General features: G+C 38.1%; 1 protein-coding gene across 1 annotated transcript in view; it reads left to right on the top strand.

Moving 5' to 3' along the window:
• PALS2 (protein associated with LIN7 2, MAGUK p55 family member) overlaps window positions 1-25,042 on the top strand; it is a 57,207-nt gene extending 32,165 nt beyond the window's left edge. The window contains exons 3-12 of the mRNA XM_068404948.1: window positions 2,603-2,755; window positions 11,086-11,238; window positions 11,729-11,956; window positions 13,159-13,290; window positions 15,298-15,397; window positions 15,949-16,017; window positions 17,044-17,205; window positions 19,847-20,049; window positions 21,500-21,628; window positions 24,784-25,042. Of these exons, the coding sequence (XP_068261049.1) occupies window positions 2,603-2,755; window positions 11,086-11,238; window positions 11,729-11,956; window positions 13,159-13,290; window positions 15,298-15,397; window positions 15,949-16,017; window positions 17,044-17,205; window positions 19,847-20,049; window positions 21,500-21,628; window positions 24,784-24,960 (1,506 nt within the window). The 3' untranslated portion in view covers window positions 24,961-25,042. The remainder of the gene's footprint in view (window positions 1-2,602; window positions 2,756-11,085; window positions 11,239-11,728; window positions 11,957-13,158; window positions 13,291-15,297; window positions 15,398-15,948; window positions 16,018-17,043; window positions 17,206-19,846; window positions 20,050-21,499; window positions 21,629-24,783) is intronic.
• Window positions 25,043-26,944: the final 1,902 nt, after the last annotated feature.

Genomic DNA, 26,944 nt, shown 5'->3' with positions numbered 1-26,944 from the left:
AAGGTAGAAATTCCAGATCTTTTTTCAGATAGGGTTCTTTTGCTGTACCTTTCCGCTCTTCAGTGGGTAGTAGAGGAATGGGGAAGTAACTGTAATCACTGTAAAATGCATTTTGCTGTCATTTAGTGATGTTTATGCTTAATCCTAGCTAGCCTTTAGAATTGTTGTGCTTTTTTGAAAACAGTTGTTGGATTTGGAACACGCATGAATTTTAGTCAGTTTTGCTACTGAACTGTCTTATCAAAATTCTCTTCTCCTGGATTGTTAACTATTCTTGTGAACCTCAAAACTTTATCTTCCTTTCTGCAGTCACACTATTGCTGTTAGTATTGTAGCATAGCCTACAGCATACCTAACACAGACCAAGGAAACATCTTAGGAGTAATCTATAAACATGGAGTCCAGTGTTTAGGATGTCAGATTGTTGGAGGCAAAAGCCGTACTGTTTCAACATTTGGCAAGTATAATAAATATAGAATGAATCAAAAGACTCAATTCAGTAGCACTATTTCTGAACAGAAACTGAATAGTTTAGATGAACTGAACAGCAAAAAAGTAATTGCAATATCTAAGTTAGCTATCCCTTTTTTTCTTTTGTTTTTCTTTTTTTTATTGATACCACTCCGTATGCTGCTACTCTCCAACATATTACAGCGTCAGAGGTTGTTGACTGATAACCTTTCTGTTTCCTGGAATATACATGGGCTTGATTTTGGAGTGAAGGGTGTGGATATTTGTATTTAGATTATACTCTGTGTTAGTGGTAGCATTTTAAAGAAAATGAGTGAGAAAGAAGGTGACCCATATTCTCTAATCTGACAAAGGTTTTGCAATTGGAGTATGTTTAAAAGTCAATAGATTTGTGTTTTTACTTGCTGTAAAAGAAGTAAACTTTAAAAGAAGACTATTTACTGTATGCATTATGTACAAAATAGCATTCCTTTATTAAGGAGAATGTGTGTAGGTGCCAGGCCTCCTGTGACTTTGTAATCATGGTCATTTGGCTTGTGCGTGTTGGTGTTGGGGAATGTTTGAAATCTTTTTCTCTGTTAAGTTAGCCTTTCCAGTGTTTGATCATCAGTCCCACAGAAATACCATTTTATAGATACGGAGTAGAATTTAATACTCAGATGATTTCAGGAAACAAAGTTTTCTGGTTTTAGCAAATTTTTTTTAACATCTGTTTTAAAGCACTAATAAGTAGATGTGTTGTGCATACCTTCAAATTATATATATGGGAAGTATATATAGATGACTCCCAAATATATCTGTTATTGGTTGTGTTTTTACATGCCAAAGCGATTGTTCTTTTTTGAACTTCTTGTTGCTACGGTGTTGTAAATAACTCTTGAGTGCGTTGAGAATCTTACTTATTTTTGGCCTCCTCTTATTCCCTAATTTAATGATACAGCACTGTCTGTAATAAATAAGTGAAGCATTCGGATTTATGCAGCTCAAAGCTCCTACCTTTCAATGAATTTAAGTATCTGCAGTGTTTAGGAAAGGGTTATGTCTGCAGCAATAGCTCTAGAAAGAGATGAAAAGTTGTCACAGAATCACAGAATGGTTGAAGTTGGAAGGTACCTCTGGAGGGCACCCGCTCCAGCCCTCTGCTCAAGCAGGGTCACCTGGAGATGGTTGTCCAGGACCATGTCCAGATGGCTTTTGAATATCTCCAAGGAGGCAGACTCCAACCTCTTTGGACAAACTGCGCCAGTGCTCAGTCAGCCTTACAATAAAAAAGTGTTTCCTGATGTTCAGACAGAGCCTCCTGTGCTTCAGTTGGTGTCCATTGCCTCTGATCCTGTCACTGGGCACCACTGAAAAGCCTGGCTCCATGCTCTTTTCACCCTCCCTTCAGGTATTTATACACATTGATGGGATCCCCCCTGAGCCTTCAATTCTCCAGGCTGAACAGTCCCAGCTCTCTCAGCCTTTCCTCAAATGTGAGGTGCTCCAGTCCCTTCATCATCTTAGTGGCCCTTCGCTGGACTCTCTCCAGTATGTCCAGAACTGGATACAGTACTCCAGGTGTGGCTTCACTAGTGCTGAATAGAGCTTCTGGCAACACTACTCTTAATGCAGCCCAGGATACTGTTAGCTGCCTTTGCCGCAGACTTTTCTTTAGAATTTCCTTTAGTTATGCAGACTTTCCTTTAGAATTTGCTATTTTGAAGGTGTTTGAATGAGAGGAGCCCGAGGTAGATGCTTCTCTTTCAGACTTTATTTTTTTCTGAGCAGATCCCATAGTTCCTTTTTTTTGTCCTCCTAGAAGGTGTACTTTTACTGGGTTCTGAAGCAGAAAAGATGTAAGGCACTATACTGTTCAGAGAGGACTGTTTGGTTTATATAGCATAGAGGTTATAGGAAATAAGGACATACGAGCATCTCTGACAGGTGCTGCTTATAAAGTTTGTTGGGTCATGTAGTTAATCATGCAGAATCCTTCAGCAGTTATAAAGATAACATATACAGATTATACTATATGTAATTTTTCTGACTTTTCTGCTAAAGGTTGCACCAAGAAATGAATTAAAAGGTTTATAAATTGAAACTACTTGAAACTTATTTACAGTGTAGTCTCATATATTTAATCTTACAGGCTCATGAGCGACTAGAAGATTCTAAACTTGAGGCTGTCAGTGACAACAACCTGGAGCTGGTGAATGAAATTCTTGAAGACATCAGTCCCTTAATAAATAAAGATGAAAATATTGCAGAATTGGTTGGAATACTCAAGGAGCCTCATTTTCAGGTGCCACCTTTTTACTGTATGTTACCAACTTACTGTATCACTGTCCACATATGGATCTAGGAATAATAATGAAACAAAACCTGAACTGTAGCAAACTTTAATGCGTAGGATTTTACTCTGAATGAAAGGTAAAGCAGAAGCCATGGGGGGGTGTTAAGAGTGAACATGATTTTATTCTTTGGCATCATCTCAAGAATATATTTACTCATTGTATTAAAATCCACTTGAGTTTCTGTTATAAATCTTGGACAAACATTTACTTCCTATATGACTCGAGTTTCCATAAGAATTCCCCGAAGGCTTCATCCTTGGCATTGCTAGGTGGTCTCAGTTCCTGATACTGATCATTCTGCACTTCAGTTCAGCTCTTGGCAGTCATACTCGTGTAAGATGTACAGTTTGCAGAGTGAAGGAATATGATTCTTCTGTGATGTGATCTGCACTGCAGCTTGAGACTCCGCATCCCTCTCACTGTTGCTCTACTTAACATAAATGAAGTTTTGACATACGCTTGTCAAAAGCAGGTGCTTTTCCATAGCTGCCATTCTATTACCAGCTTCCATACTGGCCCTTCAAGATCAGGTTTTGGTAGATTCTGGACTTTCTAGGCAGGCTTCAGCTGACTTTAGTACTTAGCTATAGGTATCCTGTAGAATAACATACGCAAACCTTTTGCCACAGTACAAATGTGCTTCTTTTGGCAAACAGGTATAGAGTCATAGACATTTTTTGGGTATATGAGTTTCGACACACATTTTTTTCCCTAAATTTTCAGTTATACATTATACAAACATAGCAGTGAAGTGCATTACTGTTTAACATAGATAAACACTGGAAATGCTGTCAAGCTGTGGCCTGTTGGAAGAAGGAACACTTTTAAGACCTCAGCTTTTGAGGTAGTAGCTACTCTCGAGTGCTGATAGCTCCTCTGCCTCCTCTGAAGAGCAGTATGTTGGCCTCCCCTGTGCTCTTATTTTTCTGGAAGGGCATCATAACTAAGGGATCAAAGACTTATCATTTGGAGACTTGTGAATAAACCTTTAAATCAGTCATTGATCCCTTAGCCAAAATTGGTACTGGAAAAAGAGAGGATGAGTTTGGAGGAATTCGTAGTTATAATGCAAAAAGATCGGAATTGGGGGCCAACTGGTGCAGTGACAGACCTGACAAAGATCTGTTGTGTTAGATAGAGAAACTAAAGCTGACAAGTCAAAGAGGATAAATCAAAAGATGAAAAGGACTTGCTGGAGTAGACTGACTCTGAAGGGCCCTGTAATGATGTTCTCAGAAGAGAGATGGGAAAGACCAGAGACCAACTGGGCAAAGAATCTTTGTGATGGAGACTGGAAATGGCCTGTAGGAGACTGAGATCAAATAAATTTTAATTGGGGTGAATAGCCCATACTAAGGCAAACCCAGCAGTCATTCCTGTTCAGTGGTCATAGATACAGAGAGGGACAACATGATGCTGCTGTCAGTAACTCCATTAGTTCAGGCTTAAACAACTTACACATTTAATTTGAAAGTTCCAAAGTAGCTGGTGAACAAAAATGCCAATATTTATGCTATTTCTTGTACATTTTTTGTTGTTTGATTTATAAAGACCACACTTGAAATTGCATATATGCTATGTTAACTTTACAGTTTTGCTCTGATCTTCTGTTAGTGCTTCCTAATTGTACGTTAAAGGTCCACATAACAAATATCTCTTTTGGTTTCCTTCCCTGTCCCCAGCAGTAGGCCTCTCACAAAGACTGTAAAGCTAGGGCAAGCCAACAGTGATAGCTTCCAAAATGTTCTGTGAGGATCTAGTGATTTGTTGCTCAGACTTCTGAGTGAGAAGTAGTATCATCCATCTGTGGTGGTGTTCTCTTCCATCAGCTTGTTCAGTTGGTTTTTTGAATTCATGTAAAAATCTGGCATTCACAACATCCCCCAGCAGAGTGGAGACTGTGTGCTGTTTTGTTTTTGAGACTGTCTCCTGTCAATCTCACTTAATATCCCCTTGCTCTTGTGTAGAAAGAGTGTGAACAGTTTTTCTTAATCAGCTTTTCCATGTTAGTCATGATTTGAGAGACCTCATTGTATATGCCTGTCTGTCTGTCTCAAATAAATAAAAAGAAGGGAAGCAAAGCTGTATACAGCTTCCCAGAGTCATTCATGGATTTATGAAGTGGTGTAATAATTTCCATTGCACCTCCTACTCATCGCTTAAAAATTCCTAGTATTTGGCTTGCCTTTTTAACAGCTGGTGAATGGAATAGAATAGAATAGTTCAGTTGGAAGGTACCTAAAATGATCATCTGGTCCAACTGCCTGACTACTTCAGGGCTGACCAAAAGTTAAAGCATGTTATTAAGGGTATTGTCCAAATGCCTGTTAAACACTGACAGGCTTGGGGCATCGACCACCTCTCCAGGAGGCCTGTTCCAGTGTTTGACCACCCTCTCAGTAAAGAAGAGGTACCTCTAGGCTCTGTAAATGTAGAAGGGGGTTGTTTTTTTCGTTTGTTTTGATTTTGTACTGTTTACACCTCTGAGATACCACTTCTGAGTCTGTCAGTTAATATGTTAAATGATGATTGTATTTTCCCTTGCAGTCTGTGTTGAATTTCATTTGCCTTGTTGCTCAAGAGGTGCTCCTGCAGGTTACAATCAGTTGTTTTACTCCTTGAATAGTTTAGCAGCATCAGCAAACCCTGTCATTTCACTTCTCACCCCCATTTCCTAGCTCACCTATCTGACATGTCAGCGTATTGGCAGGTGTAGAACTGAGTGGATACGTCCGTGGGAGATCCCCTGGTGACATGAATTGTGAAAACTAAGACTGTATTCCTGACTCCAATTTTTCTGTCTTTTAACTGATATTTTCATCCACTTGGGAGCCTTACAGCTTATTCTATATAGTAGCTTTGTTTCTTTAAAAGACTTTGATAAAGGAGTCTATTGAAGGCCTTCTGGAAATTGAGCTGTATTATCAGCTGTAACTGCCTCACTGCCATACTCGGTGACTCTTTCAAGGAACTTAACTAGATTTGAGAAGCATGACCTCCCTTTATTAAAGCATGTTGATGCTTTCCCATGATCTATTTTGTCCAATCGTTTGATTTTTTTTTATGGAAACTTCTTCTAATTTGTTTAGTATCAACATCAGACTTACTGATTCACAGTTTATTGATTCTTCCTTGGAACCCAGTTTAAAAATTCGTATCATGATTATTGCATGCTATGAACAAGATTGCATGCTGCTTTTTTCATTATACTGTTGAGTGAATCACGGGTGTGTAAGAGAAATAAGCTATTTCTAGAGCTCCCTACTTCATTTGCTGCAAAACCTGGATGGTACAGAAAGAATTAGGTACAAAAGGAAGGAAAAAGACTATTTAATGGTTAAGATAATTAAATGCTGCCCTGGAGAGCTAACCTATCCTTCACTCTGTTAGAATTAGAGTTCATTTTTAAAAAAAAAAAAAGGTCTGAAGCAGTTTTAAGTTGTAGGGTTTTTTTATTTACTAAGTGCCTGTTGTAAGGCCTTCAGTCTTGTTTGTAGAAACAATGAACAGTTTTGGCTGTTGCATACAGGCAAAAACCAGCTAGCTACTTACTTTTTAAAAGTAGACCTGATGTGATTCAGTTTGGAAGCCTAAAATTAGGGTGTACTTTTCCGGCCTTAATTTTGTGCTTACGTTCCCCGTCTGGAGGCAGCAACAAAGACAACTGGGGCCAAAGTAGTATTATTTTGATTAAGTGATTTTATTTAACACTGATATTGTACTTACGACCACTCTAGAAGAGCTTCTAGGAAAATTTGCAGACCAAAATGTGGATGCAGTATTCTTTCTAGGGCTTGGGGAGGCTGTCTTCCTCTCTTTCTCTCTCTCTGAAAAGGAAACAGAAAGTTAACTAAATACTCAGGAAATAAGAGCTATCCTTTCTGCCTCATTTGGTGCAAGGAGGCATATTCCAAATTCTGCAAGAAGGGACCTGTAAGGAAAAAAGGAAAAATACAATGTCATTTGTAATTATAGAAAATGTAATTTGCATCCTTTCTCCAGTTCTGCAAATGTGTAAACAAGCCACCTTGACTTGACTCTTTTAAAGTTTTGTGGACACTATTGTGTAACTGTTTTAGAGGCTGATTCTGTATTTTACAAATGAATGGTGCCACTTCATCACAGCATCATCTTACAGTTGTAACCCGCCTTGACATACAAGTATCAAATGTGGTATACAAGTCATCAGTGCAATAGCTTATTGAAGTGTATCATTTAGTGCTGAAAGTACTGAATCACAGAACTTCATTTCTTTTACACATTTTTACAGAAGATACATTAGGGAGGGACTGTCTTATGGAGTACAGGTGCATGTATGGTTATACTAGTATGTTTGACTGTCTGTTCCCTCCCTTTTCTCTTCTTCTTTCATTCCTTTCTTTTTCTTCCCTTCCACTTTTTACCCCCTTTAGTTTTAACTAAACTTTTCAGGGTTCAAAGTGTGGAAGATATTAAGTTCTTATGAGTTTCATGGTATTGATGGCTGGCCATCAGGCCAGTATGTTTTGAAGAGCCAGCTGGCACATGTAGTGCAATAGAAAAGGCTATAGCAAGTCTTGCCAGACAGTAGCTGGAGAGCAAAGAGAAGAGTGGTAAGAGAGGTTGCCTTGAGGGAAGAGGGAGAAGTTGAAAGTGTCGCACTGTTGGAGTGGTTAAACATGCAGAAGAATCACTTCTGCTGCTTATGGAAGTACTTGTTCAGTTATTTTCACCTTTCCAAGATTATGCAAGCCATTCATCCTAAATAGTACATTCTGCTGGCAATGAAATGCTTAATCTGAAAAGCAGCCAATGTTTTCTTCAAATAGTTAGCTTTATAATGGCTAATGATACCTTTAAAATGTTTCATTTAAAAAAGTGATCTTAAGTTGCCTCCTAGACAGATCTAATTTATAAGGTTATTTTTCCCACATATTCATGCCTCCTTACCTGCCCCACTGATTTCTCTAAGATCTTAAATGATTTCCGTACTTTTCCAGAACAGCCTTTAAAAATCTCTTCTTTTCACATGTAGGTTAGGGGCCTGTAGTCCATTTGTTAAGTTCTATTTTTAAAACAGTGTTATCAGAGAAAAAAACACGTATTTAGTGCATAAAAGAGGAACAGAAATATTTTTAGTACTTCTGAGGGCTGAAGTGTTAGGAAAGAAGTCCTGAATTCAAGACCATAGAGTTGTTCTGCTTTTGTGTATACCCCCCAGCCCCCAATTGGTAATTTAGTTGTTCTATTGGATCACAGTTGGGGAAATAGTTATCATATTGGGCAGGCAATGCTTCATAACTTTTCTAGATTGTGCTGAGAATTTTTTTAGGAAAAACAAATTTTGAATTTGAACTTGGCTTCAGCACTGTAGAGAGCCTTGGATGTTTAATGTTTCTGTGTTTACTGAATTTTGAATTACTTTTTAAATTTTTTTTTAACCTGTAATGTAAGTACAGCCACAGAAACCTACTGTAAAGAAGTCAGTATGTTCTAAGTTTATGGATTACATTATGACAGGACCTTGCACAAAGAGGCCATACTGTCTGCCACAGGACTGTATGTCCATTGTGCAATATCTCTTGTGATATGTAGAGAGTTCTTCTAAAGGCCTTATTCCAGCAACATTGCTATTTTTTTCTATGAGAACCTTTCTACAGTTACCCAGTCTTGGATAGTCAGCTGATCCTGTTTACATATGCTGTATGGAGGAAGCTGTGAACTGTTTTATGGTTGTTGATTATTCAGTCCGTGATGTTTTGCAGACTTTGGCAGTGGTTTTATAAATGTTCTAGCACCAGTATGGGAAAGGTCCGATGCCAGGGGAGCTCTGGAGTTGCAGGAGCACAGGATATCACTTTTTCTGATACTGTAAGAAAGAAACAAGTGGAGTTCATGCAGCTGTATTTCTTGGATTACTCAACCGTATTACTGAAATAAGAAAGTAACTGTGAGCAACGTAAAATGTTGGAGAGTAGTCCGGCAGTGGATATAGACCCATGGCCCCTGTTGCCAGGTGGCTTTGTTTAAGTGTTCTTCAGGACTGTATGCCGTCACCCAGCTGGCTGGAAACAGTCTCCTAAAATTGGTATAGATTCTTGAGTTTCAGAACTGAGAGTTAGCTATGGGAAGGTAATAAGTTAACTATGGCTTGTTTTAAGGAAGCCAATAAAGTACTTTTCTTAAAGAGACCATTTTATAATTGTGAGCAGCGATGTACAGTCCCTGATAGCCCTTCTGTGACTCAGCCATCATGTAAATAGCAGGAAAAAAGATTTTGTGATAGAGAGATGGTTAAGTAGTAGTTGAAGGAATTAATGCTTATCCATAAAACTGAGTGAATAAATAGGATCAGAATGTGGAATGGGATCAGATTTAAGAACTGAAGGATCTTACAGAGCATGTTAATTTGAAAAGGATGACCCAGACTGTTAGTTTAGTAGTCTTTCTTGACTGTAGATCAGATTATAATCCATAAACTATATGACCATTAAGGGTAGGGAGCTGTATGAGCATGGTTATGCATAAGGATCCACAGAAATCTAGTGGTTTGTGGCCAGAAGGTTTGAGAACAATTTGTTCTAGCATGTGAACAAAAGAGAAAACTGTCAGTGTCATACTGGTGTATCTGCCTGGTTTTGTCAATGGTAATGTGTTAAAACGTGTAGTTGATGCTAGTTGGTTTCATTTTGGAAATGTAGAAAGATCCAAAAATGTTGCTTGCAAACATTGGCAAACGGAGATCTGTTCTCCTGGTTTCTGGATTGGATGTGTCTTGGATAAGGAAGAATTAGAAATTGCTGTTGTCTGATAGCTGCCTGATTTAAATAAATGATTGTTTTTCCTGTTTAATTTGATTTGGTTTCTGTCCACAGTATCGGAGCAGCCACAATAAACAGCTGTCTTTACAGTCTTAATGGTAGGGGCAGAATTGGTGAATTAGTACCTCCTAATATCAAGTTGAAATGTCAGCAGGGTCATCGTGTAGTGGGCAGATTAAAATGACTGTTCAGGTTTGTGACGCTTTGAGGGCTTGCATGTTGAGTTTAGCACTAAACTAATATGGCTGTGCAACTTTTAGGTTAGAGGTGACTTACAGAAGGATGGAGCAGACTGCATAACAAAATTGTTAAATTTGCTGAAGTGTTGCCTGCTCACCTGCTCTGCTTCTAGTAGTTTGGTGTCTTCCTCTGGCATGTGCATGTCACTATCAGTGATAGTCCCTATGATGTCCTGTCCTTGGTGTCTTCTCTTTAGCTACTTATTTGACACCAGTCAGTGATCTAACTTAAGACTGTATCTCATCAGGTCACTGTTTGAAGCAAAGCTGTGTTGTTTGAGGCCTACTAGTCATCTCCTCTACATGCTGCTTCTCCTCTTCCTGTACCTGTCAGTGAGACTCTCTGCACTACAGGTGCTTTATCTTGAACTACCATATATGATGGTTATAGGGTGTCCCTTTTACTCTTTAGGAGAGAAAATAGGCATTGGCTAATTTCACAAGTTTCATCTTGTTTTACCTGTATGTATTGTCTTATAAATCTTTTCTTTAAATCTTGAAGTACCTTTTTACAAGCAGATCAACTCTAAATTGCATTGTCTTCCAAAGATGATTGTATTTATTTGGATCTCTTCCTTTTGGTTTGTAGTTACCTATGTGGACTGGTGAAAACACCATTAACTGTAAGGTCTGAGCTCTTGTCTTCCAAAAAGTGAATTCTGTCAACTTGGATTCATTTGGTGCTAGAATTCTGCCTTGGCTTTATGCAAGCAGAAAGCACTCATTCTGCAGATCGCTAGAAATTCTTGCATACCTGTAATTATCTTTAATTTACAGCTACTTCCAATTTACGGTAGAGGAAAATTTTATTACATTAGACACAAGTATCTAATGGTGAGTTATCTTCATTTTTTTGCAGTGCGTTGTTCATTTACTTTAAACATTTGCTCAGATACTGTCTCATTAGGTGAAAGCCTATTTTAGGTACCCCTTTTTCCATCTTCTTCCCTGCAAGTTCACATATTCCTCCCAAATTCATTGCATTTCTCCTGTACTTCTTTAAGAAGAAGCATTTGTATTTACGAAAGAGAGAATATTTGCCAAGACAGTAGGCTTATCAGGCCATGTGAGTACTTGTATTTTGTACAAACATGAAAGTGAATTTTTGCTGCATTCCATGTGAAGTAAGAGTTTTAAGACCTGGTCCCAAAAGGGCAGATTCGGTGGTTATTCAGCACTAAATCCTTTTGCAAATGGTTATTTCATGATTTAAAAAAGGCTTTTTCTGTTTCTTTGCAGTCACTCTTGGAAGCACATGATATTGTGGCCTCAAAATGCTACGATTCCCCTCCTTCTAGCCCAGAAGTCAATAATTCTTCAGTGAACAACCAAATTGTTCCAGTAGATGCTATTCGTATTCTTGGAATTCACAAAAGAGCAGGAGAACCACTGGTAAGTAACTGAAGAAGTGCGAGTGAAAGCATTTGCATGTGCCTAATTTCTTGCAGTACATTTTAATTTTTTCCATTATTATGTTGTGTAATTTAATGGGTGATAGGATCAGTATCAAGAGGTTGGAATAAGAATATATTCCTGTGTTGTTCATCCTGTTCTCTTTAAGAAATTATGGGGTAGTGAATAGACAGTCACTAGGCTGAATGCCTTGCTAGCGTAACTGACTAACACAACATCTGTTTGGTCCTGGTACAAAAAGCAGTCAAGAACAATATAGCCATTGTTCAGTCGTATGAAAACCTTGTCTGAAAGCACTTTTGTGTCACCTGACGCTTATCTGTGCATTAGGAACTCTTACACTGTAGTAACTATTACTGTCTGTTTTCATTGGGGTAGATAGAATATCTGTACATTTTTGCTTGAGATAATGGTAAAATGAAATTGAAATTCTAACAATGGTAAACTAGGTGTCGCATACCTCTTTCAGGGTGTTACGTTTAGAGTTGAGAACAATGATCTGGTAATAGCACGAATTCTTCATGGTGGAATGATAGATCGACAAGGTCTTCTGCATGTAGGTGACATTATTAAAGAGGTGAATGGCCATGAGGTTGGAAACAATCCAAAAGAATTGCAGGAACTGCTGAAAAATATTAGTGGCAGTGTCACTCTGAAGATTCTCCCCAGCTACAGAGACACTGTTATTCCTCAACAGGTCAGTAGCGCATTTCTAACAATTCTGTCAAAAGAACTTCTGCTTGGTACTTTATTGCATAAGATTATTTTAAGATTTTTGGATTAGACTTATTTTGATTATTTTGTGTATTTAATGCTAGCAGGAAGGCTAAAATGTAGATACCTGTATTCACCTTTAAGTACATTTTGCAAATGGGTTTATTCAGTAGATTAATACCACGCCTAATATGCCTGCCTAAAAAATTCTAATTAGCATGTAAGATTGATAAGCATTTGTATACTACATATAAAGCATGTTTCTTTGACAACCAGTGACCTCTGGTGACCTAGCCACAATCACACTAAACTGCAGTGAACTGCATGTGTTTATAACATGATCAGTGTCCAAGTAATCTGTTTCATAGGATTCAGAAACATACTGAATTCAACAGACGAGCTTAAACTCGCTGACTTAAGTAGGAACTTGGATGGTGGCTATTCCTTATCCTTTTGTTGTTGCTGTAGGCTGTTGATTTCTCCACCGCAGAAGTAACTTGTTGCTTTAAATCAGTACACTTGAAACATCTTGTAAGACACTCCTTCAGGTAGCTGGTCTTAATGCCTGTCACTATAATAGACTATGCTTACATTGAGTAGATGCTGAGGGAATGTGCTGTATTTGAGGCAGGTGCATTGCTTCCTTTGCTCCCCAACCTGGTAGAAAAAAAGTCAAAGATGTTTCCAGTCTACTGATGCAATTTATTGTTTCTTCCCCTGCATCAGATTTGAGTCTTAAGCAGCCGCATATCTTGTTTGCTTTAAAACATTGAGTTCATGGCAAAATTAATTCTTAAGGTTCCACAAGCCTTGAATACAGTGCTCACATTCTGAGAATTTTTTGTATTTTTAAGTAATTTAAAGTCAGAATACTAATTGAGTGGTAAGTACTGAAATGCAAAAATGAGTGTTTTGTAATACGTTGTCCAAATAGAACAGTTGGCCTTTTATTTTTATCATGAAACTCCTTCAGCCAAGGTTTGCACTGCTGATTATTTCTACTCTCTCAGCTAGTATATGTCAGTTTTTTCTATAGCTTGTATTTTACTTGCCAAATGCAACTTGTCAAACTTCTCATGTCAAACTTTTTGTGCTATAGGTAAAGACATTACTTCAGTTTGACAGATAAATTAGTAAGAATCTATTTTATAATGTTTAAGCTTTGTAAATTTTTACACATTTCAGGTTTTTGTGAAGTGTCATTTTGATTATAATCCATATAATGACAACCTCATCCCATGCAAAGAAGCAGGTTTGAAATTTTCTAAAGGAGAAATTCTTCAGATTGTAAACCGTGAAGATCCAAATTGGTGGCAGGTTGGTAAAAAGATTAAAAAAATAAAATAAAAACCCGAAAAGCTTCACTAGTTGCCTTAATAATAAACTCTTTAAATTATTATTTACTTCCATTTAACAGTAGATATAAGAAAAAATACTTACACTGCAATCCAATTTCAAGCTAATATCAAGATATTAACAATTGAAATACTAGAGAAAATGGAATGGTGTAAATTGTATATGTAACATTTTTTGCTATCACTACTTTTTATTTGTCTTTATTCTTGTATCGTAAGCCTAGACATTCCAAAATCAGTTTAAGTGGACAATTTCTAGCAGAAAGTCTTAGGCTGACTATGTTAGCTGTGGTTAGCGTTCCCTGATAGCGACTGTGAAAGAAGTGGACCCCTTCCTGAGTGCTCGGAGTTAAGGAGAGAGAGAGGGAAATGAACCCTGTGGATTTGAAGAGGGGTGAGAACAGCTATTTGGAGAAGCTGTATCTTTTATTTCCACAGTGGTGGTCAGTGTCTGTGAGCTGTAACGTGCATGTTCGTAATCAAAATGTTTGGCACTATTTCAAATATTAACAGTTCATCCTGCTTTAAGGTTGTTTTTCTACATTCAGTCCTTCAGTAGAAATGTAATCCAGTGCTTATGCTGTTTTTATTTTTTCAAGACACTATACACACAATTAAACATCATCAGTGCCTTTGAAAGTGGGATGAGTGAACCTTTAAGACACTTTTCTCAACTGAAGTACTCAAAATTGCAAGTGGCAGTGGCAATCTAGGCAAAGACTTCAGCATTATTGATTTCCCTTTCCACCCAGAAATTGCTCACCCTTCGCTAGACAAGAAGCAACAGTGAGCCAAATGTTACTTGAGAGCAGTATATATATATATCTATGACTTATTTAAAAGCAACAAAAATATTTGAATATACATCAACAACTGTTGCTGAATTCTGTTGCTTGTCAGTGACAGTAGTAACAAAAAGAAAGAGAATAAAAAGTGTGAGGGAAGGCGGAAAATTTATTACTGCCAAGTTAATTAGTTTCAGAAGTTAGACACTCTGAAACTCTGGAGTAGTTTGACATTTAGCTTACATGCTGTCTTCTGTATTGCTTTTCAAATTCTCCAGCTTGTAACTTGTTGAGTCCAGGAGAAAGAATTCTTAAACTCTCGATCAGTGGCAAAAATGAAATGCATTAAACCAGCATAGTGTGTTGCAAGTATTGCTATGCAGACCATGCCACTGGGGAAAAAAGTTAGTTTTTCCTTGTGCTTTCTGGAAATGCTAGACTGTTACTGAAAACTTGCTAACTGTAAAAAAATCAGTTAGTCATAGGTAAAAGCATACAAGCTGAAAAGCAAACAGTTCCTGTTAGCAGGAGACAGGCCAACCAGTTATGGAGATGAGAAGTCTAACATTTTGTAACTGTGTGTTTATATGTGTTAAGCTTGCTGGGAATTGAGCTTGCCATGAAATTATTTTATAGAGATTCTTAGCCAAACTTTCATTACCGAGAATACTTAGGTTACTAGGATTTTAGATCTGTAGTTACTTAGTGCAACAAGCTTGAAGGCATGATTAGGCATGTGTTAATGGCATTCACTGTTTGTGAAATGGGAGTTAATAAGCTGCACTGGAACTTGTTTGGAGCAGCTCAAGAATACAAAATAAGTGTACTGGGTACTACAAAGTCTTGAGTTTTGTCACTTGAGAGTTCAATCTCTGGAGCCATAGAACTCCATTTAGGATTTTGGTGCCAAGTTTATGGCTATAGGAGCTTACTAACTTAATGGGAAGCAGTAATGAAACATATCTGTTTTATGTAAGTTTCCTGAATTTTAATACTCAATGGCAAGACACTTACTGTAAGAGAGAATTTTAATATCCACATCTGAGTTTGAATTTCCAAGTCTCAGTAGTAAATGTATCAGTACTTACCATTGAGAAACTCTGGCACTGTGAAAGTCAGTCAAGACCATGTTGATGAGAAAAATGCTTCTCACAGGTTACCTATGATTTTTTTTTTTTTCCCAGGCTAGTCATGTCAAAGAAGGAGGAAGTGCAGGACTTATTCCTAGCCAGTTCCTGGAAGAGAAGAGAAAGGCCTTTGTTCGGAGGGACTGGGACAACTCAGGTGAGATTTAATGAATTTCAGGAATAGATTTTGCTCTGACTCCATTTGTTTTGCTTTTCCTGCCTTCATAGATACTAGAAAACTTCTGTATGAGAATACACAGAATACTGTGAAATGCTAATTATTATATTTTGGCTTTGACTGAAGGACAAAGGCTGAAGTCTATCTTTAGTCTTCATAGATACATGACTAGTTTTGCCACTTGCTGAGGAAAAGCTAAATGAGGTGGGAAAGGCATAAGAATTAGCTCTTTTTTTTTTTTTTAATTATGTTTTTATAGTATGCACTGGAAGTTAATAAACATGTTTGATGGATTTTTCTGCTGTTTTTTACAAACTTTCTAGGAAAATTAATTCTTTCTCTGTGTTTGGTTCTTACTGTGCCATTTGATGTGTATGAAAATAGATGTGATCTCCTGTCCTAGAATATATAAAATTCTAAAATAGTCCTTGTAAATTTAATTAATCTAAACTTGCATATGTTCATGTAAATAAGCTTCGGAAAACCACATTTAACAAAAACGATGAGTTTATCTCAATTTTCATTTCTAGGACCTTTCTGCGGAACAATAAGCAGCAAAAAAAAGAAAAAGATGATGTATCTCACTACAAGAAATGCAGGTATCTCTTAATATTACATATGAATCAAAAGTTCTAGGCTTCTAAACTTGCAGAGTCTAGGGTATCCAAAGCTGAAAGATTTGCAGTAAAATATTTGATTATAAATTTGATGGATCAGATCGTTTTTGTGGTTTAAAAGCAATAGTAACCAGTGAAGATACGGTGGTGCTGAGTACATATTTTGGTAGGTGGAAATCAGAGAAGAACTTTGTGTTAAAAGAGAAAAAAAAGTGAAAGCTTTGTTACCAGTGGGTTGAGGGATGTGATCCTTCTCTACTCAGCACTGGTGAGGCCACACCTGAAGTGTACTGGGCTCCTCCCCAGTGCAAGAGAGACATGGACATACAAAGACAATGAAAGGACTGGAGCATCTCTCCTATGAGGAAAGGCTGAGACAGCTGGGACTGTTCAGCCTGGAGAAGAGAAGGCTCAGGGGGGGATCTCATCAATCTGTATAAATACCTGAAGGGAGGATGCAACGAGGATGGAGTCAGGCTCTTTTCCGAAGAGCCCAGTGACAGGACCAGAGCAGGAGGTTCCCTCTGAACATCAGGAAACACTTTTTCCACTGTGAGGGTGACCGAGCACTGGCACAGTTTGCCCAGAGAGGTTGTGGAGTCTGCCTCCTTGAAGATACTCAACAGCCATCTGAGCAACCATCTCCAGATGGCCCTGGCTGAGCAGGGGGGTTGGACCAGGTGACCTCCAGAGGTACCTTCCAACCTCAACCATTCTGTGATTCTGTGAAAACTCACTAATTGTTAATCACAGTTTTCCGATTCTGATCAATCTCAGATTTTCTCCTTGAAAGTAAAGGTAATAACCTGACCTTACGCTGTCCATGCAGGGATAACTATTTTATTCCCATACCAATTTAAATCAAGAAAGCTTGTATCAGACTTAACGCCCTTTGAGTACTATTTATATTAACATGTGGTCTGTTGGTATATAGCAGGACTGCTTAATATTTTTTTTCTTACAGTACTGACTGTGTATTAACTGTTTTTTGTACACTTCTCAATGTAGAATTTGATCGTCATGAAATCCAGATCTATGAGGAAGTAGCCAAAATGCCTCCTTTTCAGAGGAAAACGCTGGTCTTAATTGGGGCCCAAGGAGTGGGGCGAAGAAGTTTGAAGAACAGGTTTATAGTACTGAATCCTACTAGGTTTGGAACTACAGTGCCATGTAAGTTGTCAGCATTCCTACTGTAATATCATACTTTGAGTCTCTGATTATCTGGAAAATACCTGATGTTTATCACAATGATTCAGGGTAGGAGTAATTTTGTCAGAGTATAAAAATTGTATAGAATGGGAAGACAAAAGGTTCTTCATCTTCTCAGACAACTACACTAACATAGGATGACAGTGAAAATATCTGTAACTAGCAGTTAAATGTTGCTGCTGCTGGAGAAAAACAATTTTTGTATGTACAGTATTTCAATCTGTTAGGTTTCTTCAGTGTCAGTCACCATCAGTTACTGAGGGGATTCTGGAAGTTCCAAGTAGTCTTCTGTAACGAACAGCCAGTGGAGTTTCTTGGGTCTGCTGTTTAGTTTTCCATCTGTAGAAGCACCCTAGGCATTATAAATTGTTACTTTAGTATTAGAAATGTAGGGAAAAGCAACAAACTTCCAATGAAACTGAAGTGTGTGTCATCTCCAAAATTTGTATGATAATCTGATGTTTTTAGCCTCGAGCCCATGATTTTTCTTTTTTTTTTTTTCTCCCTATCAACTTGAGGAAAAACCGTCCTCCCTTACTGAAGTATTGTTTTCTTGCCTTCCTTCCAGATAGTTACTTTGCTCATTCACAAGATCTTTATATTTTTAATGCCCCCTCCTGTTTGCTGACCAGAGCAGTCCACCCTAGCTACATTATTATTCTCCTTCTGCCACCTGCTTTTCAGAATTTCAAAACCAGTCAGTTCCCTTCTGTTTTCAGCAGGCAAGGAGTAGATCTGATAATGGGGCTGGGGGGGATGACAGGACACAGGTCTGAAAGATAAATTATGCAACATAAGAGAACCAGTGTGTCTCATTTGCTGAATCTCTAACACCAAAACTGGCCAGGGCGCTAAGAATTGGTATGTGTGACTGATAACAAGGTTGACTTCTCAGTGTTACTTTTTTAAAGAAATCTTCCCCTGGGAATCTCATTATTTTATGTTGGCAAAATAGTAAGAAACTTTTTATTACTTCTGAAATTCTTTATTCCTTTTTAAAAAGCCCTCAAAATTACTGGTTTCTCTAAAATGCTATATAGAGGGTTAAATATACATAAGTAATGCAACACAGTGTTTAAAATGCTTTTACTTGAAGCTCTTGAACGCCCTTCAAAGGCATAAAAATTAACATTTCCAACCTAACAATCTGGCAATCTAATCATGCACATGCAGTACAGACTTTATTACCTATAGAATCTCCTCTCTACTTTATATTTAGATTTTAAGTAGGATAATCAGTAATCTTAGTTGGCCTCAGTTTCTTTGATTAGAAGAAAATTCTCCTGGTTATTGACAAACTTATATGTGTAGGGTTTTTTGGGTTTTTTTTTGGAAATGGCTGAAACAGATCCATTTTGCTATGGGGAAAAGCATGTCCTTGGTGTTGAGTTCTAATGCAGCAAATGGTGCTGTGTTTTTTCTTCAGTGTGGATATCTGAACTGTTAAGGCATCTTCTGGCTGTAAACTGTTAAAGCTTATTCTCCAAAATTTATTTCAAACTGATACGATTTTTTTTTTTTGGTATTGTCTTAACAATTACAGCTTTAAACTTTCTATAGAATCTTGGCTAAAACTAGATGTTCTAGTAATATGTTTATTGCTAACAGCTTCAGAAGATCATTTCTCCTTGGACTTGAGTTTTCTATAATAATGAAGTTGATTGATAGGAATTACTGGAAGGAGGAGAATACTTTCCACTTCTATCAGCAAGTTGAACCAAGAGGTGATATGGTACCGAGTGGTGATACAAGTATTACCAAAGGGATCCATTTACTGTTATGTTTAATATATTCTAGAGTTCAAATCTAATTAAATGCAAGTAGTGGGCAGATAATATGGTGATAGGACAGCAAAGTCAGTAATAATCTGATTTTATTTTACGTTACATTACGTTATTTTCACTTTCTTGCTTAAATAATGTTTGTGCTGCACAGTGTAGCCAATACCCAAGATGGCTGCTAATGTTTTAGTTAAATATTGGCTTTAATTTCTCTGCAGTGAATTTACCTTGCTTTAAAGGGTAAGTTGTCCTGGAAAGCAGCATTAGCTGGCCTCCGCTAAAATTCTGCTATGGTGACAGGGCTTCTTCTGATATTTAAGCTAACTTTCTTTATAGCTAGCTCAGGTAATTCTGCCCTGAATAACAGGACAAATACAGTGAGCAAAGTCTATGCTAAGGTTTGGGAGGTGGGGTGGGGCAGATTTTGATGTGTGCTCAGTTATTTCCAGAAGTACATCTGACATTTGAGAGTTAAATTTCCATTTGATTTCCAAGTCACTTAAATAATTATTTCATTAAGTGAATAATTAAAAAGATGATATGACTGACTATTGTATATGGTATGAAGGAGTAATACAAAGGAAATGAGCAAATGGGTGGGTAAGCAAAATATAGGAAAGAATAGAAATAAAGGGAACAGGAGGGGCTGTGCTCTAGTTTCTAGTTTTGAAACTTACACTAGAATAATTAGTCTGTATATGGAACAATTATAATTGTGTATTAATGTGTATTATACTCTCTCTAACTTAACAGGCAGTCTATTTTCATATTTGTATTTCAAATATAAAACATTCAATTCATATTTTAAATTTTTTGTTTAGTTACTTCACGAAAGCCGAGGGATGATGAAAAGGATGGGCAAGCATACAGATTTGTGTCACGAGCTGAAATGGAGGTGGATATTAAAGCTGGCAGATATTTAGAGCATGGAGAATATGAAGGAAATCTTTATGGCACCAAAATTGATTCCATCCTTGAAGTTGTTCAGACAGGAAGGACCTGCATCTTGGACGTGAATCCACAGGTATGTAATTTATAATGTTACACTACAAGTGTAGGAGTGTTGTAGTGGGTTGACCCTGTCTGGACGCCAGGTGCCCACCAAAGCCGCTCTATCACTCCCCTCCTTAACTGGGCAGGGGAGAGAAAACGTAATGAAAGGCTCGTAGGTCGAGATAAGGACAGGGAGAAATCACTCACCAGTTACTGTCACGGGCAAAACAGACTTGGCTTGGGGAAATTAGTTTAATTTATTACAAATCAAATCAGAGTAGGATAATGAGGAATAAAACCAAATCTTAAAAACACCTTCCCCCACCCCTCCCTTCTTCCCAGGCTCAACTTTACTCCTGAATTCTCTACCTCCTACCCCCAGCAGCACAGGGGGACGGGGAATGGGGGTTGCGGTCAGTTCATCACACGTTGTCTCTGCCGCTTCTTCCCCCTCAGGGGGAGGGCTCCTCACACTCTTTCCCTGTTCCAGCGTGGGTCCCTTCTGTGGGGTGCAGTCCTTCAGGAACAGACGGCTCCAGCATGGGTCCCCCACGGGGTCACGAGTCCTGCCAGCAAACCTGCTCCAGTGTGGGCTTCTCTCTCCACGGGTCCACAGGTCCTGCCAGCAGCCTGTTCCAGTGTGGGCTTCACACAGGGTCACAGCCTCCTTTGGGCATCCACCTGCTCTGGCGTGGGGTCCTCCATGGGCTGCAGGTGGATATCTGCTCCACTGTGAACATCCATGGGCTGCAGGGGGACAGCCTGCCTCACCATGGTCTTCACCACAGGCTGCAGGGGAATCTCTGCTCTGGTGCCTGGAGCACCTCCTCCCCCTCCTTCTTCACTGACCTTGGGGTCTGCAGAGTTGTTTCTGTCACGTATTCTCATGCCTCTATTCTGGCTGCAGTTGTGCAGGTTTTATCCCTGTTCTTAAATACGTTATCCCAGAGGCACTACCACCATTGCTGATGCACTTGGCCTTGGCCAGCAGCAGGTCCATCTTGGAGCCAGGTGACATTGGCTCTGTCGGACATGGGGGAAGCTTCTAGCAGTTTTTCACAGAAGCCACCCCTGTAGCCCCCCTGGTACCAAAACCTTGCCATGCAGACCCAATACAAGTGTAACATTGAAGAAGTATGCCTTTAAATTTGAAGGCTTCTTATCTGGTTTAAAGATTACCATATCAACTGGGTTCTTGCATTTGTGGCACTCACTTGGAATGAGTTAGAAAGATGGAAAAAAACCAACCTAGATTCTGCACTGAAGAGGAGTCTTGCAGAGTGGTAAGTCTTTTTAGCCAAGGAAAGAATGATGTTGAGCATTTCAAAAGGCAGTGTAGGAGTTTCTAAAATAGAAATAAGAATCTTTGCTTATGTGTTCCTGCCCATTGTAACAGACTAGTTTTGCAGTGCCCTTTAAGTAATGGGGACATATGGTGAGTCATTCTCAAACTTAGTTGGTTTTTTTTTCTTTGCTTCTAGGCTCTGAAAATATTGAGGACTTCAGAATTCATGCCCTATGTAGTGTTTATTGCTGCTCCAGAGTTGGAAACTTTGCGTGCTATGCACAAGGCTGTGGTAGATGCTGGAATTACAACCAAACTTCTCACTGTAAGCAGATTATTTCATATTTAGTTTGTGTTAAAGAAAATTGGCAGAGTCCAGGTCTCTAGGTTTGCTGGTTTTATTAACAACTCAGAGTTGGACCACCACCGCAGTGAATGGTACCTGACTCAAATTCACTATCGGTTTATATAGAAACTAATAATCAATTGCATCATAAACATTTCATAAGCTTCTGTTAATAATCCACTAACTATTTCAATTCGTCTTTCTTCCTTCATCAAGAGTCCACAAAAGTCCATTCTTTTCCATTGTTTAGCTGATCTTTATGTTCTGGTTCCGCTCCGACTCCGGTTGACACCCCGTCCTCGATGTTCTTGCTGTGATCGGCGTCCTTAATGTTCTTGCCGTGATCAGCGTCCCGTCCTGATCCAGGTTGATCAGAGTCCAGTTCCCACCGCCAGTGTCTCCTAAACATTCAACCTTAAAAACAACTGAAGTTATGTTTAAAACCTTATCTATACTAATTTTTATTTCTAAGTGTCCTATATTTCTTTTAAGGTAAAGAAAAGGTTAACCATACATCCCCTTTACTAAAATCATCAGAAGGTAATACTTCTAGGCCTACTCCTGCTTAGCTACTCATTAAGCTTTGATTGATGATTTGTTCAGTCCTAGGTCAGGATTACACAAGGAGCTTTGAGAACAATATTCATGGATTGTGAAAGCCCACCTGTGTTTATTCAGATAGACTTATTTTAATTATTCTATTCTTCATTCTATTTCACCCTTATTGATCCTTGTCTGCCTAACTCATAAGAACTTTTACATTAATTATGTGAAAATTTCTATAACAGTTTGCTTTGAACAGGATGCTCTTAGATTTTTTTTTTTACCTTTCATTTTAGATGGAATTTGTTCTGAAATTAATGTGTCTAAGAAAAGTTACGCAAGACTTTTGCTGATTACTTAGTAGAAGTTAATCAAATACTATATATAAGGCAGATGGCTTCTTTCTTAAAAATAGACCTCTTATAGAGAAGTGTTGATTACAAAAATTACTTGTAATGTGTTCTTTGGGAAGTGTCACCTTTGATTATTTGCAGCAAATGGTAGATATCTGAGGGTGGGAATTGTTCTTTTATGTAAATGTCTTTCCTTCACTTTCCCCATCTCTCCTCCCGAAAAGTTTTGTTCAGGTTTGTCTTACAATATAGGTGTGCTTTAAAGATGGAGTCTGTAATCCTTATGAAAGTTATTGCAGGCTGTGTAAAACAAAACAAAACAAAAAAACCCAACAACAGAATGCAGCTAGGCCTTGTTTCCACTGCTGCAGCAGCACATGCTGCACTGAGAATGGCTGGGAGCTGCCAGAGTAAGAAGTGTTGAATAGCTTCTCTTCCCCTTAAGTTCCTTGGATTTGTCATGTAAAGCGAAGTGGCGAAGTGGCGCATTTTAGTCATTAGATCTTCTCTCCTTTTCTGAGACACAGTGTGTAGCAGAGGGAAGTGAGACATGCTTCCTCCAGCGCAGCAAATTATCAGTATTCTGTATGGGCATGAACTTCCCCAGCTGCAGGACCAAAGCAAAAAAAGCCAGACTGAGCAGTTAAGAAAACTGTCCATCCTCTGCGTTCCATAGTACAGCTTCCCCATCGGAGAAAAGCCATGGGTTGCTGACAACTCACAATGACAGTGCTGCAGCTGAGATAGTAGCAATACCTTGTATAATGCTGACGGGGCGTTCAAAGCCATCAAGTTGGAGATGGGTTAATTTCCACCAAATTAATATGGGATTTTTAGTCTTTCTTTTCAAACCTGAGACCCTGTTCTCTTAACCACATGAGAGACTGTCCAGTCTTAGTCATGGATTCTGGTTATTATAGATTCTAGTATTTCTGTGGGTGCTCTGCCTTTCCTCCTCCCTGCCCCAAATGAACCCTGAATTTTGTGATGCATGTACAAGAAGGCAAGGTTAAAACTGTCCAGACAAGTATAAAAATAATTTCCTGCACTTCCTAATTTTTATTCCCTAAGGGACATCCTTGCCTTTGTTTTACTTGTCCTTATGAATAATAAATAGGATAGTTACATTTTAAATATACATTTATATATCTTCATGGATTCTAAATCATGTCTGTGTACGTGTATACAGAGAGTATGATTTCCCATTTCATATTCTTGTACTTCCTGAACAGATGAGAAACAAATGTCATTTGAAGTATTATGTTCTGCTTGCTAGTGGCCCTGTCTACATTATTTCTAGCATCCTAAGGCATTGCAAAAATCCTGGCTCTTGTGGTGCTACATTTGCTTGTCTCCTTCATTTACTGTGAATTTACTCTTCACAAACTTACTGTTTTATTTTGGCATTTGTATTTACAACGGTATCAGGACTTGAAAATATTAAAATAAATATTGTCAAGGGGACAAATCTCATAACGGCTTACAAAAAATTGCTTTTGTGCAAAAGTGGAGAGGAATTCTCTAAGAACATAGGACTAATGAAACATTAAAAAATGCTCAGTGGCAGCACTTCATGAAGGCTTCATAGTGCAGGAATATAAATTTCCTGCATATTTTGCAGATCATGTCAGAATTAAAATAATGCAGCAGTAGTTTACAAAGGAGGAACTGATGTCAGGTGAGCAAGGCTGAATTGCAGCCTCTAAAAGCAATAAGGTATTCTAGAGCTTTATTCTACTAAAGTGTATCTTCCAGTGTCTTTCATTTCATACTAATTAAAATTCTTGGATTTTTTGGTGCTTTCTGTGGAAATAAGAAAGGGCACAAATATATTTCCATAACTTGGGATTGACTCAGTCATTCCTAAAGCATTAATTTTATTCTGATGGGATTGTCAGTTGCACGTACAAAATGATTAACTGCCCATTGTGTGTACCAGCCCATGTTCATGTGCTTCTATTGACTTTCTTAAAAATTGCAAGATTTACAAACATTTGGTTGCCGTATTTAACATTATTGGCACAGCTCACATTTTCAGCCCGTTCAATGCATTTTAGCTTAAGTTCTGTGTAGATTTACTAGATGGAAGCTAATGAAAACTTTTTTATTTTTTAAATCTATTCAGTATATAGCTTTAAGTAGTCAGTTGCAATAATGTAATGAAGGGATATTTCTTCTGTATTTATAAGGATTCACCAGGTCTTATGTCCTTAGTAATCTTTCAAATCTCTTCCACAGGACAGCGATTTAAAAAAGACAGTGGATGAAAGCGCACGGATCCAGAGAGCGTACAACCACTATTTTGACCTGACCATTGTAAATGACAACCTAGACAAAGCCTTCGAGAAGCTACAGACTGCTATCGAGAGGCTGAGGCTGGAACCACAGTGGGTCCCGATCAGCTGGGTATATTGAGATTTCTCCAGCGGAGCTTAAGTAACAAATAAAATCAACTGCAGCCAATGTGCTAATGTGACGTTGTGTAGATACCGACGATAACCTGCGGCACCTGTGCATTTTTACTCTGTGTATATTCAAAAGTACACTATTCTGAATTTTTATAAAAATGTTGAAGGGAAAGTGTACTTAAATATGTAATTTATTTTAATTTTTCTAACTTTTTACAGATAACCTTTCTATTCATATCACATGAAGGAAATGCGTTTAAGCATTTTTATATGTTTTGATTTAGTACCTTTGCCTTTTTCATCTAAGAAACTTCAGTCATTCACTTCAACATTTACATCTTGGTCTTACATTTTCACTGTGATTAAAAAAAGGATACTTGAAACAATTTTTGTAAAACTTGTTAACGTCAGTGTTTAACTGGTCAAAAGTCTATAGCTCTTATTAGGAAAGAACACTAATTTCTTTGGGTTTTTTTTTCCTTCCTTAAAAAAATAATAATTTCATGGGAGCAGAATTTTAAGTATTAGAAGCAGCAACCAACACACAGCTCCATTGTTCCAGCTTCTTTTGTCTTAATGTTGGTGCATTCTTGATGTTTCACTAATTCTTGATGTCTCTTGATTTAGACAACTGTTGTATAGGTTCCCTTACACATGTCTCTTGAAATAACATAAAGCAATACCTTGCAAGCTGCTGATCAGGCTGTTCTTGGGAGCCAACCCCTTACCCCATTATGGTTGAAGTACTGACGTTAGAAAGCTTGTACGCAAGGTAGTTCAGTGCAATTTGAATAATGGTGAAGTAGCCTGAGAGAGAACCTGATAACACGGAGCCTTGTAGAGCGACGCTTAATGTTCGGGGTTATTTAGTCACACTTGTGAAAACACATTGCTTTTACCAAAAAAAAAAAAAAAAAAAAAAAAAAAAAAAAAAAAAGCGCGTTTTTCTTTCTTAGGACATTGTTCAATATTTGTGTAGTGATCTGTGGCTTAATTTCCTGTGAGATCTAGCTGGGTTCTATATTATCTTTTTGAATATTTATGTGTGATCAACTGCTGTATTTTCGAGTGTGATGTAATGGAATTTCTGTGCGTTTTGTTACATTGTTTTTAATTGCGTTTTTCATTAGATGATAGCTTGTGAATGGGAAGCTTACTGCTAAAAAGCAATGATGTTTATACCTTTTTGTTTCACAACGTATTTCCTTTTGTTTAGTGACAGTTCTCCCTTTAGTACGCTCATTGATACAATTCGTATTAGGTTCAAGTTCATCAGTCAGAACTTATGCTGATGTAAATTTCTGCTTAACAAGAACAAAATGAAGATATAGTTTGTCGCTAAGACTAGCTCTTTTTGTGACCGTATTTTATATTACAGTGTTAGCTGTTGTATATGGTAACATTCACCGTCACTTGCCAGGCTATGTCTCTAAACTGAAGTCATCTGTTTAATTTCTCTTCCACCTGGTGACAGGCACCTGGCTTCTCAATTCTTTTTCAACCCCAAAGTGTGACAGGGAATGCTATCAAAAGGCAGCTTCCTCAGAATGATTTTTGAAGGAAAAGAGGCTTAGACACTGTAAAACACTATTGCCTCCTGGGGCTCCTAAAGACTTTTATGTACATGAGGAAAAGAAAAATGGAGTTGATGCAGTATAGGATCAAAAAAAGCTCAAAACACCAGTATGCTACAGATGATTTTTAAAAGCCTATGAAGTTGGTTGTTGTGAGGTGAAAAGGGCAGGGGGGCGGCTTGAGATCGCAGTGTATGTGGAAAACATCAGTTGAAACTGTGTATAGCACAGGTAATCTTTGTGACTCAATACTGAGATTTCAGTCTTTTAGAGGGAATCTGAAATTCTCTAAGGAAAATTTGTACCACTACTTTGTTTCAGTGTTCACGCTTTTCAGGATGTGTTTTCTCTGGTTTTGAGTTTGGCAGAGCTTTTTAATGTGGCACCAGCATGAGACTCTTCTTTTCCTTTCCCAGG

This window comes from Nyctibius grandis, chromosome 7 (assembly GCF_013368605.1).
Source record: "Nyctibius grandis isolate bNycGra1 chromosome 7, bNycGra1.pri, whole genome shotgun sequence".
Lineage (NCBI taxonomy): Eukaryota > Metazoa > Chordata > Aves > Nyctibiiformes > Nyctibiidae > Nyctibius > Nyctibius grandis.
The sequence above is the reverse complement of the archived record's forward strand: the minus strand, read 5'-3'. Positions and strand labels throughout refer to the sequence as shown.